Source organism: Lynx canadensis, chromosome B2 (genome assembly GCF_007474595.2).
Source record: "Lynx canadensis isolate LIC74 chromosome B2, mLynCan4.pri.v2, whole genome shotgun sequence".
Lineage (NCBI taxonomy): Eukaryota > Metazoa > Chordata > Mammalia > Carnivora > Felidae > Lynx > Lynx canadensis.
In genome coordinates this window covers 36,986,784-37,004,389 of record NC_044307.1, presented here as the reverse complement: position 1 = coordinate 37,004,389, position 17,606 = coordinate 36,986,784, and the positions used below count along the sequence as shown (strand labels likewise).

General features: G+C 51.9%; 1 protein-coding gene across 2 annotated transcripts in view; it reads left to right on the top strand.

The window, feature by feature from the left end:
- Window positions 1-16,584, top strand: part of BTBD9 (BTB domain containing 9) — a 414,698-nt gene extending 398,114 nt beyond the window's left edge. For both annotated transcript variants that reach the window (XM_030315420.1, XM_030315421.1), the window contains exon 11: window positions 12,852-16,584. In XM_030315420.1, the coding sequence (XP_030171280.1) occupies window positions 12,852-13,049 (198 nt within the window). In that variant the 3' untranslated portion in view covers window positions 13,050-16,584. The remainder of the gene's footprint in view (window positions 1-12,851) is intronic.
- Window positions 16,585-17,606: the final 1,022 nt, after the last annotated feature.

The window sequence follows — 17,606 nt, the reverse complement described above, 5'->3', positions numbered from 1 at the left end:
ACAAATGCATAACAAATAGTAAAGCCACAGAAGTGAGCCCATCTCTGCCGTGGCACAGTCAGACTTAGCAAGTGGCTTCTGTGGGCACACTCCCCGTGCCAGCCAGTGCCTAGGAGAGAAACCACGGCAGGGCCCTTCCTTAGAGGGATTTCAGCCTCGCGCCTGGTGGAAGTCCGCCACGTGAGGGGCGCCTGAACTCGTGGCACCGTGGAGGGCAGCCCGCGGCGGAGACGGCAGTGCGGGCTGCCAGCCCAAGCAGCACAGCTGGCGTGCGTGGATGCGGGGGCCGGGTCCGGAGGAGGGGGTTTCCTCATCCGTGAAATGGGTCAGATGATCCTGGCCCTGGGGACCCCATATACACGAATGAGATCGTGTCATGGAGGGTTGCGGAGGGTGGGCGATTGCAGACTGCCCTGCGCGCTCCGTGCTCGCCGTGGCAGAATAGCAGTCAGCTCGCGAGCTTGCCGCAGGAGGGTCCTGCGCACGCCGGCACCAGCAGGACAGAGTGTCAGCAAGTGGCTGCTTGAGCTGCCCTCCAGGACCACTCAGCGCGGAGCCCGGAGTGAGGCAGAATTTATTTACAGGCTTCTGTCAGGCCGGTGAGTGGCTGTGGGTCCCAGTGCCATCCTAGTTCCCATAGCAACATGTGGCTCTAGTGGAGGGAAAAAAACAAAAACAGGGAAATGGGCTCTTTAGAAACAAAACAAAACGAAAAAGGCTCCTTCCTGGCCTGGTGATAATTATTTCCCAGAAACCCCCACCAGGTCTGATCACTCCCTGTCTGGTCCCCCCCGGGATTTCCCCGGCAGCATCCTCCGGAGGCTGTGCTCTAAGCTTCCGAAGGCAGGTGCACGTCACAGCAGTCATAGGCTGGCTCTCCAGGCCAGAACTTCCGGTCGGTCAGCACCAGAACTGAAGCAGACATCCCAGCGGCAGAGACGCAGAGAGATACAGAGAAAGTGGACGAGTGAGCCTCTCCCTCGGAAGACCTACAGACAGAGACGCAGTGTCAGCTCTCAAACTCCCACTTCTGTCAGGGAGAAGGAACCGGGCCATCTGGGGGCATCATGTGGCAGTGATGGGGAAGAGATGTGCACAAAGAAAACCTACTCAGGAAGAGAAATAACGAGCACCAGCCAGGTTTCAGGTGTACCTGGATGCCCTGTGGGGTATATGCAAGATGGAGGTGGTATTTGCAAGGGCGGGACCAGGTGTGGGCCAGAGACCAGGGAAGCACAGGAACAGCAGGGCCCGGGCATGGGGACAGGTAAGCCAGCCTGGCACCTAGGAGTTTGCTTAATTAATAGAGGCTTTGCCTGGGTCCCGCACTATATTGTACTTTTTTTTTTTAATGTTTATTTTTGAGAGAGGGGTGAGGAGCAGAGAGAGAGACAGAGGATCTGAGGCAGGCTCTGTGCTGACAGCAGAGAGCCCGATGCGGGGCTCGAACCCACAAACAGTGAAATCATGACCTGAGCCGGAGTTGGATACTAATTATGAGCCACCCAGGTGCCCCTCCACTGCACTTCTTGAGAGCAGAGACAGTGTCATGGTATCTTCGTGTCCTAGCACCCAGCCCCGTGCCCCACACACAGTAGCCCCTCCATAAATCAGACTGAGGGCCATAGCTACAGTGCAGTGTTCTGAGGAAAATAAGCTCTCAGGAATCACCTGTGACAACTTGCATCTGAGGAACGAGGGGGAGCTAAAGATTGCACCAGGCTGTCATCCCCATGACCTTGGAGAATGGCAGGGCTGTGGTGGCTGGGGGAAAGTCTGTGGAAGCATTTAGTTACAAGATACTGTAGGGCACAGTGAGCGGGAGTTACAGGTGCCATCCACACAAAAATGTGGATTTAAGGAGTACACATGTAGCTCGCAATCCAGGTCAAGTACCTCAGAAGTCGGGCTAAGAAGAAAGGGCTGGAGAGGTCTAGAAGTAAGCTCTGAGAAATAACCCTGATGTGCAGGCTAGCAAAGTAGGGAACGAGCGGAGGAGGAGAGAGCAGAGGGTGGAAGGAAGGGAGGGAGGGCCTCATGGAGTGTGGCCCAGGAGACCCCAGCACTGGTGCCAGCCTCACCACCCCCCCCCCGACCAGCTCTGTGACCCCCCCAACAAGTCACTTCACTCCCTGGCTCTCAGGACACTTGTCTTTGAAATAAGGAGAGTGAATTCGATCTTAAATCCAGTCTCCTTCCCAGTGAGACAGAAAAAGCAGGAAGATATTTAATTTGTAGCATAATTACAAAAGAAGACCTGTTCTAGGCATCTTTATTCTTAAATGCCTATTATGGAAGACTTGCTTGGGAAGAGGGAAAACGACCCAGCAGTGAGCATGTGTCATTTCACTTACGCTGCCATCTGCAAGGTCCTCGTGTGTGCCGTGCTGCAGCCGCACCGACTCGGCACCAAACCACTGCTCTGGGAGGCGGCGCCCAAAGAACCTGAGTGGGTGAGGCGTGGGGCCTCCTAGCAGCGAAGAAGGGAGATAACCCGGCTTGTGAGGATAATCTCGAATGGCGTCCTAGTGCCGAGCCAGCAGTTAGCAGCCGGCCCGAAATCTCCAAGCAGCTGGGGCTGCGACGCGGAGCAGACACACATCACCTGGAGGAAGTGAAGAACTTTCCCGGAAAGCTGGGGCTACGCGTGCCGGCCTTCCGGGGCTAGTGGCCACAGACAGACTCTCCCTTGATGTGGGAAGGGGGCCTTGGTAAGGCCACACCTGCCAGGCTCTGCCTGGGAGCTAGAACATTTCCCGTTTCTGTTTCTTAGTTTTTCAAAAATAAAAAGAAGCCACTAATACTCCAGGGCCAACTTCATTACGAAGAGAGAGTAAATCGCTCTCCCTGGAACTCCGGAGTGTGCACACATCAAAAACGGTAACTGGGGATTGTGGGGCTGCCTGTATTGATAGGTATTGGAAAGACTCTTTTTCCGGAACCTTCCAAGCAGTGAAGTTCCAGGGATCTGTGGGTGCCCTGGCCTACATGAATATGGGAAAGTGATACTGGAAAGTTTAAAAACTTGCCATATAAAAGCAGTGTCACCAAGAAATGTACTTCTATATGTATTAGGATTAAATATTTGTGCAAAACGATGTTGGCATCCTATCATCCGTAAGCAATGCTGAAAAAGTATTGTTCAGAATCTGGAAATATCTCCCTCTGAAGAGGGTTTCTTAACTGAAAACAATGGTTTGGGCTGTTCAGATGTACAATTACAGAACTTTTGTTTATAAAAAGGGGTGTTTTGTCGGAGACACTTGGACTTCATTTTTAAAGGAACGAAAAGTAAAACATCCCCGCAGCCTACAGAGGGACTCTTGACCTCTGCCCCTGAGGTGAGTGTAAGAAAGATGTCAGTTGTCACCAGCGTCAGGATCTGTCAATGCTCATTGAACGCGCAGTGGGTGTGGGGTGAAGAAAGATCGGCAGTCTTCAGGGTGGCATAATTCAGAAGCCATGTCTCTGTGTCTGACTTACGGGCAGATATCACTGAGAGGTGGTATCTATTTTATAAAGATATGTCACCTTGGAAATGTAAGCTGAAAGCTTGGGTCAGGAATCCTATTTGTATTGGTTGGCATGAAAGCAGTCTGTGAAAATTACTCAGGAGAAACCAGAAAAGCAAGGTAGAGCCACGGATCAACATTTATTAAATTTTCCCAATTTCTGCTACAGTTCACGGCGGACTCTTAGTGCAACTTGGGAAAATTAGCAGAGGCTTCTCTGCTTCTAAAACCCTTGAAGATGTGTCGAGCACAGCGTGCTTGGGGAGTCCCTGTAATGAAAGGCGGCAGACAGCGGCCAGCCGAGGAGCCAGCCCGTCACCGAGAAGAGGCCAGAGCGTTTGTGCTCATCCTTTCCAGGTTCACAGGGAAAAAGAACACCCCAGACTATCTCAAACATGTCGAAAATTATGGCTCCCAGAGAGGAAAGGCAAAGTGATAATAAACAGCAGCTACCAAAAAAAGGACACCCGGATAGCGACTAAGGCTGTGTCGGATTCATACACACGACTACATTCCAAATTAGCCGGCTCCTCTCCAGGGATAGATCCAGAGGCCATTGAAGCTGGTTCAGCGAAGGTGCCCCTTTGTGAGCGGCGGCAATCAAACAGGCTAATGGGATACATGATTGCCGAAAAGGGGAAGGGAAAATGATGCGGCGGCGGTCGTAATGGTTTTGCATAAATCAGTAGTGCGACTCTGCCCTGTATGCCTCATTCACTTTTGGTCACATCGTTTCCGAGGGGTATTGCAGTCTTGGGAAGGTTCGCAGGAAAGAAATTGAATTGCACAAGCTTCTGAGTGAAGAGAAACTCAGAACCTGGCTGTTCCACCTAGAGGGAGGCCAGAGGTGCACTTGGGCAGAGCAGCCTGAGGGTGTGGCAGGCAGGCGGCACACTTCCGATGGCACCCCGCGCCCCCGAGCCATCTCTCCCTCCCCTGGTTTCCGTGTGAGAGCAGGGGCCCTGCGGCAGGAGGAGGGAGGCGCTTCAGGCCCCTTCCGACCAACGTGACCCCCGAGGAAGGAGCCAGTTTCCCCACAACAGGCTCGCCTTCCACCCCCGCTCCTGAGAACAGTTAGGCCCCCTCTCTGGGTGCCCAAGGTCCCGACGGGGGGAACCCCAGTTTTGCACGAGATGATGGTGGTGAGGTGCCGTAGCCCAGGACGTGGCGGGTGTTGGCTTCGTACTGTGTTAGGTTCAGCTGGCGGGTGGGTGGATCCTCAACCACAGCCCAGCCTGCACACTGTTCTGCAGACAGGTGAGCCGGCTCAGAGCTGCTTGGCCCTGAGGCAGAATGCCACGACGCATGTGACCTTGGGCACACTGCTGCCTCCTTTGCAGAACAGTAAACTCCTACAGGCAGGGGCACCCCTGCTTAGCGCCTGGTCAGTGTTTGTGCTCAGTGGGGCAGTTGAAGTGTGAAAAACAAAAGCAGGGAAAGGATCTGAAGATGAGGACAGGCCCTCGGAGGTTGGCTGAGCCGGGAGCCCCCTCGGACCCGCTGCTGCCATCTCTGTCCTCCCAGAGAATCCCCGGAGCCTTTTCTTTCCTGTGTCGGTCTCACCTCATCTGTTACCCAGTTCTGTTACTCTTCCTTTAAAAAGGACTCTTTCTGTTTATCCCAAATTGCTAGTCTACATCAGGGGGTTTCAGCGTTTAAGGGTTTGTTGTCATCTACCCTCCTCCTTTAACCACTTTCATTAGTTGTCACCATAAACATGTATTTCTTTTGTAGTATTTTAAATTTAGTCCCTTTTCAAGAGTCTCTTCTGTCCAGAGCCCCTGTCCCCTGCTCCCTACCCAGGTCTGGCCAGTCCCTCATGGTACTGCCCTGGGCCATGACCCCACTGCACCCAGCCTGCACCCTCCTGCTCTCTCCATCATCACCCTCCCCGCCAAGGCTAGAGCTACAGTAGCCTCCCCTCTCCTGCTGCGCCAAGGGCTCCCTCCTCTGGCCTTTCCTGCTTGGCTGCCTCAAGCTTCCCGACTCAGCTCTGGCATCTCCTCCCCCAGGAAGCATTTCCGACTCCCCCGGGCCGGTTGGGACCCCACCACACCCTCATGGCTCCCTGTAGGCCCAGAGCCATTTGCCTGTCCACTGAGGTGTCTGCTGTCCTCATCAGATGATGCACCCTCTGAGGGGCCAGGACCCGCATGGTGGGCATGCCGGTGGTGCATCATAAGTGTTGTGGAGTGAATGAATGCACTCAAACCTCCTGACCTCCAAACCCCATTCACCCGGTTCCTCTAGCCACACCTGCCGCCTATGTGGGGCTCGCTCTGTCCTCGGCGCCTGGCACGCAGAGGCACCCTTCATTTCCCGACTCCCGCCCGCCCTTTGCCTGCTCGTTCTGATTCCCACTGCACGTTTTACCTCTTCAGTGACTCCAGTCTCTGGGTAAGACTTACCCATCTTTCCATTTGTAAAACACCCTTTTCCACTTAAAATCCTCACTACACCAGTTTGTGACTTAATAAAATTAACTGTTTCTTGTGTGCTGCCTTTGAATCTGGCAGAGCCTGCTCGGCTCCCTGGAGATGCTCAGGGAACCCATGTTACAGTTAATTGGTCCTTCAGCGACACTCAGGATTCCAAGTCCCAAACTGAAGCTCAGCTCAGAGGTGGCCCCATCCCCCCGGTCCGGTCACATGTGCGCCCACCCCGGGGCCGCATGAGCACAGTCAGGCAGCTGGGATTTCCACGGCCTCCGGTCTGCCCTACCTCAGGTGGAAGGACTGACCACTGGTGGCAGGGGAGCAGCGACTAGGATTTCTCAGGGAGGAGTAGCCAGAGCAGAACACAAAACAGCCAGTGGAGATTCGCTGTCAGCATTGTGAGGTGTGTTGGGAATAACAGCCGTTTGCACTATTATTTTAAAACAGGTGGGTCAGATGGGCTAAAGACAGTTGTGCAGTCAGCATCACCCAAGTTAAGAAAGAAATGCAGACTAGGAGCGGGAATGACAGTGGAAATGAGGGCAACAAGAAGCAAGCCAGCAAGCATTCATTAGGCACCCGCTCCATACAATCTTCCCAGGCTTCACCAGCACCATGCAGAGCAGATGGTAGCGTCGCTAATGTGGACCCTTTCCGAGGTGAGAGGCATGTTCTGAAGGACCAGCTTGTTAGCGCCCAGCCTCACTGAGAGTTTTTTAAATTTTATCTTTCAATCCAGAATTTGTACTGACGTGTTTATCATTGTGCAAGGGCTGCATGGGAGAAAGGGCAACCACACCTTGGTCCTTGAGTTGCAAGGTTGCAAGGTGGGTAGACAGAGGCAAGAGGGGGCCGGGCTTTGGTAGGGAGCCTAAAGCCTCGCAGGGCCTGTGGGGCAAGAGCTCACCCAGAAATTAAGGACACTGAGGAGAAGGAGGGGGATAAGTCTCAGTCAGTGCAGGGATTAGCATCAGCTCAGGGGCCTGAGAGATAACCTCTGGAGATCGGGGCTGAGAACGCAGGCGATGGGATTACACAAATAACAGCACGATGGGACAGGAAAAGGGCTCAGGGTTGGAAAGGGGAAGGTGCAGTAAGTACAGCATGTTCAGAACATTTCCCTCTCAGAGGGTGGAGATGTGGGCTCTGGGGACAGAGTGTGACCGGTCGGTCGGACTGAGAAAGAGAACAGGATGTTTGCTGGCTTAGGAAAAGCTCCAGGGAGGGGCTTGGGAGAGGGGGCTGGGGTGGGGGTGGGGCTCCAGGCAGCAGAGGTGTGCCCAACAGCACCATCCCCTCCCTACCAACCCCCACCCCCTCCTTACTTGGAAAGAGGAGTGTTCATAAAGCCAGAGGACTGTCGCTAACCCACCAAAAGATGGTCTTCTCACTTGAAAAGCTGTGAGAACGTTAAATTGATGGAGGGGAATAGATGGATAGCTGCTACCAGGAAGCTGTTCAAATTTGCCCTGCATGGTACAGGTCAGAGCCAATGGCCTAGACAGTTTAAAATCCCCATGAAAGGCTCTCCCATTGAACTTTTGACCAGTAAGCACCTGCAGATGGGCCCAAGCAGAGAGATGTGCTAGAACAGGCAGAAGAAGGAAAGAGAGGAAAGGAGGCACGGGGAGTACTGAGGGCAGCTGGCACCATGAGGCCCCCAGGAAGCACCATGGTGAGGACAGGGCCACCTGAGCTTCGGGGAGTGGAATCGGCTCGCTCTGAGGGAGACCGGCTTTGCCAAAATGAACAGGATAGACCTGAAGACATATGGCCTCAGTCTTCACGTTAGAGTTTGAGATGTGAAATTTGAAACAGCAGTAGATAAATGAATTAAAGTGGGAATGTGGAGAAAATAGGATGCAGGAAGGTAAGCACAGAATTTATAATCTCACAGTTGATATCACATTTGCCTTCTGTGAATTTGATTCTACAGTAAAAAGGGTGTGTGTGTGTGTGTGCACATGCACATGTGTGTATGTGTGCACGATGCATGTGCATGCACACACTGGAGCCATGGAGGACATAGAGCCCCCAGGACAAGGAGAGATGGTTCCTCGTCCACCCCCCGCCCCCCACCCTCTGCTTGCACTTCCTCCCTTGGGGAGAGAAACAGGTGCCCACCAGCCCTGCCCCACATCCTGCCCACTCCCAGGACACCAGTGCCATATCCACTACAGATGGACCCTCATCTAGGAGCAGACTCACCAAACATGGGCAGATCCAGAGTTGAATGGCTGCTCTCCAGCCAGCAGGCCCAGGGAAAGAAGGGGTGGACCCCCATCCAAGGGAGCAGGGGTTGCAGTTCTCCAGGAAGCACTGGGTGACCAGGGAAGGGCCGGGAGTGTGCCATGCCCCTCTGCCCCTGTGGCACACAGCCTGCCTTGCACACTGTCTGCACAGGCTCCAGGCTCCCACCAGCCCTTCGCATGAATGTCACTACAAAGCAGTTACACACTCAGCGTCTGCAGCCAAGTTCAGTGGTAACTTTACAAATTTCACCACTTACTTCTTTAAGCAGAAGCCTGGGGATGAGAGGGAGAAGGAGGTGTTTGTCCAGGATGCTTGGGTCTAGCGGCTGGGCTTCTGCCCCATCGGTCCCCCAGCCTCAGTTCCTGTCCCAGCCCAGCCTAGCATACCAGTTTGTTTAAGACTCTCTTGTGCCATCAGGCCCCTCAGAAAATGGGACTCACCCCTAAACCCCATTCCAGGTGAGGCTTCATCTGCTCCTATTGCCTCCCTCCCATCACCCCCCTGCCTCTCGCTGGGATCCACCACTGCCAGAGCCCTCCTCACCTCTCAGTTTCCCCAGTGAGCCTGTGCGGCCCCTCTTGCCTGGGCTCCACCAGATACCTGGGCTCCAGCCTCCTGTGCCAGCTCATCTCAGAAGTCTGGGACCCCTCTTGGATTTGTCCCACTTTGCTGAACTTCAGCTCTAACAAGTAACCAAGATCAATGTGTGTTTCTCTTTAATCACCTCATGGGCTGTAACTCCTCTCCTTGGCCTCTTTGACCTCCCGCCCAAAGCTCTCACCCCTTGTTGAGGACAGCGTGTGGGCCCCAAGCTGACCACCCTGCCCTCATTGCCAGATGAGTCTTTTCAAATATCCCAGTAGCGCATCACCAGCACGGGTCCTTTTGAGGTCAGTCTTTGTTGTTGGATCTGATGTACAGGCCCAGCTCTGTGGGACATGGGATGAGCATGTCGTGGGGTGTTCCTGCCCCAGAGACCTCGCTGGCCCTGCCGACTCGGATCTTTTCCTCCGGCATCGCTGGGCCCTTTCCTCCCCTGTGTTATTCCCCTTGCCTGGAACACTTCTAACCCCAGATGCCCTCTCCTTCCCTCCAGGCCATGCCTATTAGCTTTTTTTTTTTCTTTTTTTTTAATATGAAATCTATTGTCAAATTGGTTTCCATACAACACCCAGTGCTCATCCCAACCGGTGCCCTCCTCAATATCCATCACCTACCCTACCCTCCTCCCTCCCCCCATCAACTCTCAGTTTATTCTCAGTATTTAAGAGTCACTTATGGTTTGCCACCCTCCCTTTTTTTTTCCCCTTCCCCTTCGAGTCTCCTAAGTACAGCAGTCATGGCCTTCAAACATTTTGTTCACTTATCCCATAAAAGAACTTTGGAAAAAAGTAATCCTTTGAACATTTAAGGTTGAGAAGTGAGATACTAAGTTTAAATACAATTATTTTTATAAATATGAGGTTAAAAAATAAACATTTTATAAGATGGAAGATGACCAATTACTAGGAATAAATATTTGGTGACATGATTTTAACCAATTCATTAAATAAGGCATACCAAATCTGAAAGTCATTGTGCAAAACTTTTACTCATGGGCCTTAGCCAGTGTATCTTGAAAATGTTTTAGTTCTGGAAAAATCCCAGTTACATTTAAAAAAATTACATGAGGCACAAATACACTTGAGCGGGTCTTCACCCTCAGAGGGGCCAGGAGGTGTCAGGGCCCCTTGCTGAGGGCAGGTGAGGGGGCTGTGCTTTCCTTCTGTGAGGTGGGGAAGGGTGTTGTGAATTCAGTCATGTTCTTAGTGTTGGAAAATACAGATATTGAGGATCTGGAAACGGATTCCCTCAGAACTGCCAGCTTGCTCCTTGGAAAGTGAATCTGTGTACCCCACACCAGAGACCACCACTGCAGAGGATGTGATTCCTCCCCTTCAAGAGTTCAGGGCAGGCCCCAGGGGGCTAGAACCCCAGAAGGATATGGTTGTTAGTGAAGAAAGGAACTTCCGTGTGCGCAGGGGAGGGCGTAGGTCAGCTTCCCCAAAGGCCCACCTCTGACAGAGTTCCTGACTGTCCCCTGTCACTATACCCCCAGCTCACACACCTTCTGTTTCACAGCGGGTATGTTAGGCTCTCTCTCTCTCTCTCTCTCACACACACACACACACACACACACACACCCCATGCTGTGTATTCTCAGGGTCGGCCATGCCTCCCCCTTATTTGCTGAGCTCTGTGCTGTGCCCTGTTCACATAATAGTTGGCCCAACACTGAGTACAGAACTCGGTCGTGCTTCCAGGTAGCAAGCTTTTCCTGGCTCCTGGGGGTGGCCGGCTCTTCCATGTGAGGGTTTCTTTTCCTTTTTTTTTAAATCTAAATCTTAGTTAACATACAATGAAATATTGGTTTCAGGTGATTCATCACTTACAACACCCAGTGCTCATCACAAGTGCCCTCCTTAGTACCCGTCACCCATCTAGCCCACCCCCCACCTCCATCCCTCCATCAACCCACAGTGTGTTCTCTATCGTTAAGAGTCTCTTGTGATTTGTTTCCCTCTCTCCTCTTTTTCCCCCCTTTCCCATGTGTTCATCTGTTTTTTTTCTTAAATTCCACATATAAGTGAAATCATATGCTATTTATCTTTCTCTGACTGACTTATTTCCCTTAGCATAATACACCTAGTTCCATCCACATCATTGCAAATGGCAAGATTTCATTCTTTTTGATGGCTGAGTAATATTCCATTGTATATATACCACACCTTCTTTATCCATTCATCAGTCAGTGGACATTTGGGCTCTCTCCATAGTTTGGCTATTGTTGATAACACTGCTATAAACATTGGGGTGCATATGTCCCTTCGAATCTGTATTTTTGGATCCTTTGGGTAAATACCTAATACTGCAATTGCTGGATCATAGGGTAGTTCTATTTTTAGTTTTTTGAGGAACCTCCATACTGTTCTTCAGAATGGCCACACCAGTTTGCATTCCCACCAACAGTGCAAGAGGGTTCCCCTTTCTCATCCTCACAAGCACCTATTATTTCTTATGTTGTTGATTCTAGCCATTCTGACAGATATGAGGTGGTATTTCATTGTGGTTTTGGTTTGTATTTCCCTGATGATGAGTGATGTTGAGCATCTTTTCATTTGTTAGCCATCTGGATGTTTTCTTTGGAAAAGTATCTATGTCTTCTGCCCATTTCTTAACTGGGTTATTTGTTTTTTGGGTGTTGAGTTTGGTAAGTCCCTTATAGATATTTGATACTAACCCTTTATCTGATATGTCATTTACAAATATCTTTTCCCATTCCATAGGCTGCCTTTTAGTTCTGTTGATTGTTTCCTTTGCTGTGCAGAGGCTTCTTATCTTGATGAAGTCCCAATAGTTCATTTTTACTTTTGTTTCCCTTGACTCTGGCGACGTGTCTAGTAAGAAGTTGCTGTGGCCAAGGTCAAAGAGATTGCTGCCTGTGTTCTCCTCTAGGATTTTGATGGTTTCTGGTCTCACATTTAGGTCTTTCATTCATTTTGAATTTTGTGTATGTGTATGGTGTAAGAAAGTGGTCCAATCTCATTCTGCATGTTGCTGTCCAGTTTCCTTTTTTTTTTTTAATTTTATTTTAATGTTTATTTTTGAGAGAGAGACCGAGAGTGAACAGGGAAGGAGCAAAGAGAGAGGGAAACACAGAATCCGAACTAAGCTCCAGGCTCTGAGCTGTCAGAACAAGAGCCAGACGCAGGGCTCAAACTCACAAACCTCAAGATCATGACCGGAGCGAAGTCAGATGCTTAACCAACTGAGCCACCTAGGTGCCCCAACTGTCCAGTTTTCCTAACACCATTTGTTGAAGAGATTGTCTTTTTTCTATTGAATGATCTTTCCTGCTTCATCACAGATTAATTGACCATCCAGTTGCGGGTTTATTTCTGGGTTCTCTATTCTGTTCTGTTGATGTGTGTCTCTTTTTGTGCCAGTATCATACTGCCTTGATGATTACAGCTTTGTAGTAACAGCTTGAAGTCCAGAATCCACGTGAGGGTGTTCATTCTAGGTTGGCCCAAACCACGTCAGGGTGAAGCCCCTTCCCCAGCAATGCTGCCCAGCAGATAATTACACGTCAGGAGCTGTTCCCTTCCTGAGGGCACAGGAAGAGCATGAGAGGGAGGGACTCACTTGGACCCTTGGAGATAAGCTGCTCCTCCCCCAGGGTGACACCCTGCTGGCTTTTTATTTTTAAGGGCAACTTTATTGAAATATAATTCACTTGCTATACAACTCACCCATTTATAGTGTACAATGCAGGGGGTTTTACTACAGTTTTGCGCCATCACCAGTCAACCCCTGTTGACTTTTAACCCTGCTGCCAAATGCAAGGATTAATTAATTTAAAAAGAAGAGCTCATATGATGAAGGTAACCAAAAATGGAGTCATCCGGTGAGAACAGTCTATAGGAATCCATGTCGTGCTGGCTGTACCTTTTAGACCCTCGGCCCATGTACTTTCACCCCACCTGACTGAACCATGTGTCACCTGTTAGTCGCTGTCCCAGGTCTGCGCAGGGGTGGCGGGCAGGACATCGGCAGCCTCCGGAGGCTGGACAATGGCCGTCACTCACCGGCCTTTGCTCTCTCTCTGCAGGTGTTCCACTGTGTCCACTTTGAGTGTCCAGAGCAGCAGAGCAGCCAGAAGGAGGACAACAGTGAGGAGTCGGGGACGGGGGACCCCAGCCTGGTGGGGCCGCCGCTCGACCCCCATGCCCTGCAGGCCCCCGGTGGCAGCTCACTGCCTTCCAGCCCAGGCTCCGTCTCCCGCTCTCCCAACCGGCAGCACCAGTAACCGGGGCACAGATGTGGAGTGATGTGGGTGGGCCCCAGGGGCAGCGGCAAGAACCGGTGTCCTCCCAGGAGGGATCTCTGTGGACTGCCCCTCTCCCCCTCCGGGGAGGAGCAGACCTGGCTGCAAAAACGGACACAGAACAGGCTTTCTCCCAAGGACAGAAAGGGGCTGCTTTGTTCTCCTCAATTTGTTCAAATCAGGCTGGTCTCAAGGGGGAGAAAATGGGTCTTCAATCTTCATCAAGCCCACCATTAACACCCTACCTCTCTAATCTAACCCGGGCAAAGGGGACAGGAGGAAGCGGTAGACAGGCCCGTGTCAGAATACAGCAATGGCCCGCCAGCACTCAAGCGGAGGAGAATATGTTAGGCCTTTATTACCTGGAGGCTCCCTGTAGGAAATGGGTTTCCATAGAGTGTTTACTTTCATGGAACACATCGCCCTGGCAACTAAATGATTTTTTATTTCTTAGTTAGCATCCATTTGCTGAATCATAGGTGTTCCAGTTCTTCTTGAAATGCTCAAACAGCAAATCACTTGTTTTAATCCCTTTTGATGCTGTAATTTTCCTTCCTTGGTTTTGAACGGTTAAGCCTGGGGTGAAGCAGAGATACTGTGCACACGGCCTGTGCGAGGCTGAGACTCGGCTCATCACGGCACCCGGTCTGACCAGGAAAATCCTTTGAGGAAGTTCAAGAAAACATACAGCAAATCAGTGTGAGGACACTGGAGTTAATGGTCACTCGAGTTCCTGAGTGACTCACCTGTCATTCCTGAAATGTACCTCGCCTCTAAGCTTGGGAGGCTGACAAGGAACTAGTTCTTACGCCACCCACTAATTTAATGTTCACACGTATGTAAATGTATATATATAAGTCTGTAGCGGCTTCCAGTTGGGTGGAACCCTCCCTCCAGTCACCACAGGTTAGCTGAGCCTGGGGGAGGGCAGCCCTCCTGCCCTTCGGTGTCTGGAACACAAAACTGGGCCTTTGCAGTTCGGGGGTTGCTGTGTTTCACCCCCAGACCACACGATTCAACTGGGGATTGGAAGGAAAAGCCGTTCTAAGAAGCTTTTCTCCTCATCCTCCTCGAGACCATCTTCTCTGACTGCCGTCGCTTCATCTGGCTCTGTCATGTCTCTCAGTAATTTCCAGTCTAGCACTAACTACCCCGTGGAACTTGATCAGACTGCCTTTTGATTTTCACTCATCTCCAGAGCTCACCCGAGGGCTCTGTCACACTCAACTCCACGGGAAGCTCGGTCAGGCTGGGCACCGTGGTCCTCTGGTCCCCCAGATGCACACCCAGGTCCTCTGCACACCCTGTGACCCCACTTGGAGGAAGATGGGCTTTCATGGGGGCTCTTCTCTGGTGTCTGAAAGATATCTGTTGTGGGCGTACACAGAACCACTGGCCCGACTAACTAAATGCTTTCCCCAGTATACCTTCGTTTTGAGTGATCTATTGACATGGGAACATGGGATCATCAAACCGCATGATTAAACAGTTAAGTTAGGTGGGCTTTCTGTTTGAACGTTGGCGGGAAGGAGAAACCATGGGGCCAGCGTCCCTGCTCGTGCCACAGGGGGCTCCAGGTCCCCCTCTGCCCTCAGCCCACGCATTTGACCCCTTCCCCACTGTGTGGGGTGAACAGCACCCCTGAGGGGTGCCAGGCAGCTCACGAGGGGAGGGAGGCTCCCATAACAGATGGCAGTGCCTCCCGCTTGCCGTGGGTGGCTGCCCTCTGTGACTTGGCCGCTGCCTTTGTCAGCATTCAGCACGTGGTTGCCAATTAGCCTGGAGAATTCCTGTCCACTCGGCACTTCCTTCAGCAGTGCAGTCCTGCCCAGCGAGAACAGAGGAGCCCGATAAGTCAGCAAGGGCTGAGTTCCGATGTTTGGAAAGTATCCATTCAGAGGGTTCCTTCTCAACTTTGAAGTCTCCTGTCCAGAGAGGAGTCCCTGGGCTCGGGGGCTGGCACTGCTGACCTGGGAAGAGGGGAGCGGGCTGGCGAGGACCTGGAAGGTTCCAACCCTCTATGTCCAGACCGTGCAGCCCCACTGCCCCACGAGGTACATGTCGCCATCCCAGGCACAGGTAACCAAGCTGGTCTGGCAGCTCACCGTCCCGTCCGAAAAGGCACAGACCATGAGGCTTTAGCACCAGACCCACATCTGGGCCTTGCCCAGCCAGCGGCTTGCTGTCTCCTCCTCTCTCCCACAGATTTCCATCGGTGTTCCCACCCTCCACACATCGCTGTGAGGTCTTGAGAGAGCGGACTTTGATCCAGTAAGGGAAGAAGGGGAAGATGAAGCCATGCCGATCACACACGACAGTGGGCGGGAGGGGTGGGGTGGTTCTGAAGGCATCTCTGCAAGCCATCAGCTGGCCACGCCGTCTCCTGGTGCCGACTGGAGGCCGTGCCTGCAGGGAAGCCTTCTCGGGACCCCAGGCAGACACAGAGCTCAGAAGCTGCTCTGGTCTACCTCCCGTTACCAGGCCAGTGGGCTCCGTCTCCGTGATGGGCCTTCTGATCTGGGAGCAGGGAGGGGCTCCTTCTGCTGGCTGGGCCAGGGCCTTCTGGATGGGGCCTGCAGAGCCCAGTGGAGGTGTGTGGCACCAGACAGATGCCGGGTGAAGCACAGATCTCCGGGGAATGAGGGGTGAGTGGGCAGCCGAGAAGAGGTCCCCAGTTGACTGGCATTCAGGGCCCTGGCTGGCCCTGCGGAGGACTTCTCCCTGCAGCCAACTAGACCAAAATGGCCCGAAGCTTAAACAGACTAAGGGAGCTGAATGGGAGAGCATATAAGACAGCCTGGCACGCAGCTGGAAGGATTCCCAGATGCCCACAGAGTCCTCAACCCAACAGGCGGTGGAGGCTAACTCCGCCGTGAAGTGTGAGGAGGGAAACAGCCCAGTGATGAGGGGGCCAGGGCCGATGAGGGGCTGTGGCTCCCCCACCCCTGTGAGGATGCAGCCCCGGTGGTGTTTGGTTTGAGGAGAGGCCAGGTGAGGCCTGGCCCCCAGGGGAGACAGAGGGGTGCTTGTGGCCCCTGTCCCTTTACTGGGATGCTTCTCAGTTAGAAACTGTGCAACCACTGCCCAGGTCAGGAAACAGAACACTGCCAGAACCCCCCGCTCGTCATCTTAGATCATGTTTTTCAGGAGAGTAAAAAACCGCACTGGGGCTTTGGGGGGGGATGGCCTTCACCTTCTGGTGGCTCCTGGGAGGGCCAGCCGGGGTGACAGCAGGCCAGGCGGGGCGTGTCCCAGTGGGGCTGGCAGCCTGGTCAAGGCGGTCTGAAAGCTGGGGTTGCTGCCGAGCACTTGGGACCCGAACCAGCTGTAATAGTAGGACGCGTGCGCACACCCACCCAGACACAGATGCTTGTTTTCTCATGGTCTCAGTGCTTTTTCTGGTTTTCTTCTTCTGATTTTAGTTAGAACCATGAGCCGTGATGAATGTGGGACTCTTCTCAATTGCTCTTTAAATTGTCACTTTTTAAATCTTATTAAATGAAGTGTCGATTCCTGACAAATACATTAAAAATGTTTTATTCCTAGAAGAGTTGGGAAAAGAAATTATTTTCAGCAAGAGTGGGATGTGTTTGTTAGACTGATTCCTTGGCCAAAAAAAAAAAAAAAGAGTTCTCAATTGTGCAAAAAATTGCTCTGTAGTTATACTGTCACCCCAATTGTCAAATCGCTGTGCAGATGGATCTGAACCATCAACTTCACCTTTTTTTTTTTTTTTAGAAGATAACAAAATTGTAATCACTTATTCTTTCTAGATAGAGACTTGGAAAAGAAAACAAAGTAAGGTATCATCTGCAATAAAAAGGAGAGCATGGTGTGTGCCAGGGCCACTGGGTAATGGAGCAGACATGCCCCACCGCAGGCTTCGATCAAGAACCTCCCTTTGGACAGGGAAGAACGGTGTGAAAAGAGGAAAAGAAAATTAAACTTCTCCTTCCAGGAGTTTCTCCTCATTAGCGTTTGCATTTTGGCGTTACCTTTTAATCCTGCCTTCTGTGCAGGTGGTCGGTTCCTCTGGATGCTGCGAGGTCAGGGTGGCCGTCGCTGGTGATGGCTGCGGCGGGCGTAGGCCATGCTCCATTTATTTTTGCGGCCACAGCCATCGATTCTGTGTGTTTGTCCTGACAACAGCTCCAGCAGGAGTTCAGTGCTCATTAGTGGCCCTAGGAATTTAAAATGCAGCTCATGGTTCTGTACCACCATGGGTTTTATTATTATAATATTAAATTAGAAGTCATCCCAATGCCTGGTGTTTGCTCAGGAGTTTCTGGAAAAGGAGAAGGGAATGGTTTAGACACCATGCAGGACAACTGGGACTCTTTCTCCTCCTGGAAGGTGACCGGTCACCCCCAATTACTGAACAGGATTCTAGAAGCCCCAGTGGTAGGAGAGCATACATGGAGAAGGGTTGGGTTGGAGGATAGGACCAGCTTCCCATATGCCTCGGCCTGACCCCTGTGCAGTGTCGTGGGAAAGGACATGGTGATTCTGCTGGTTTCCATCAGACTGGCTGGCAGGGCC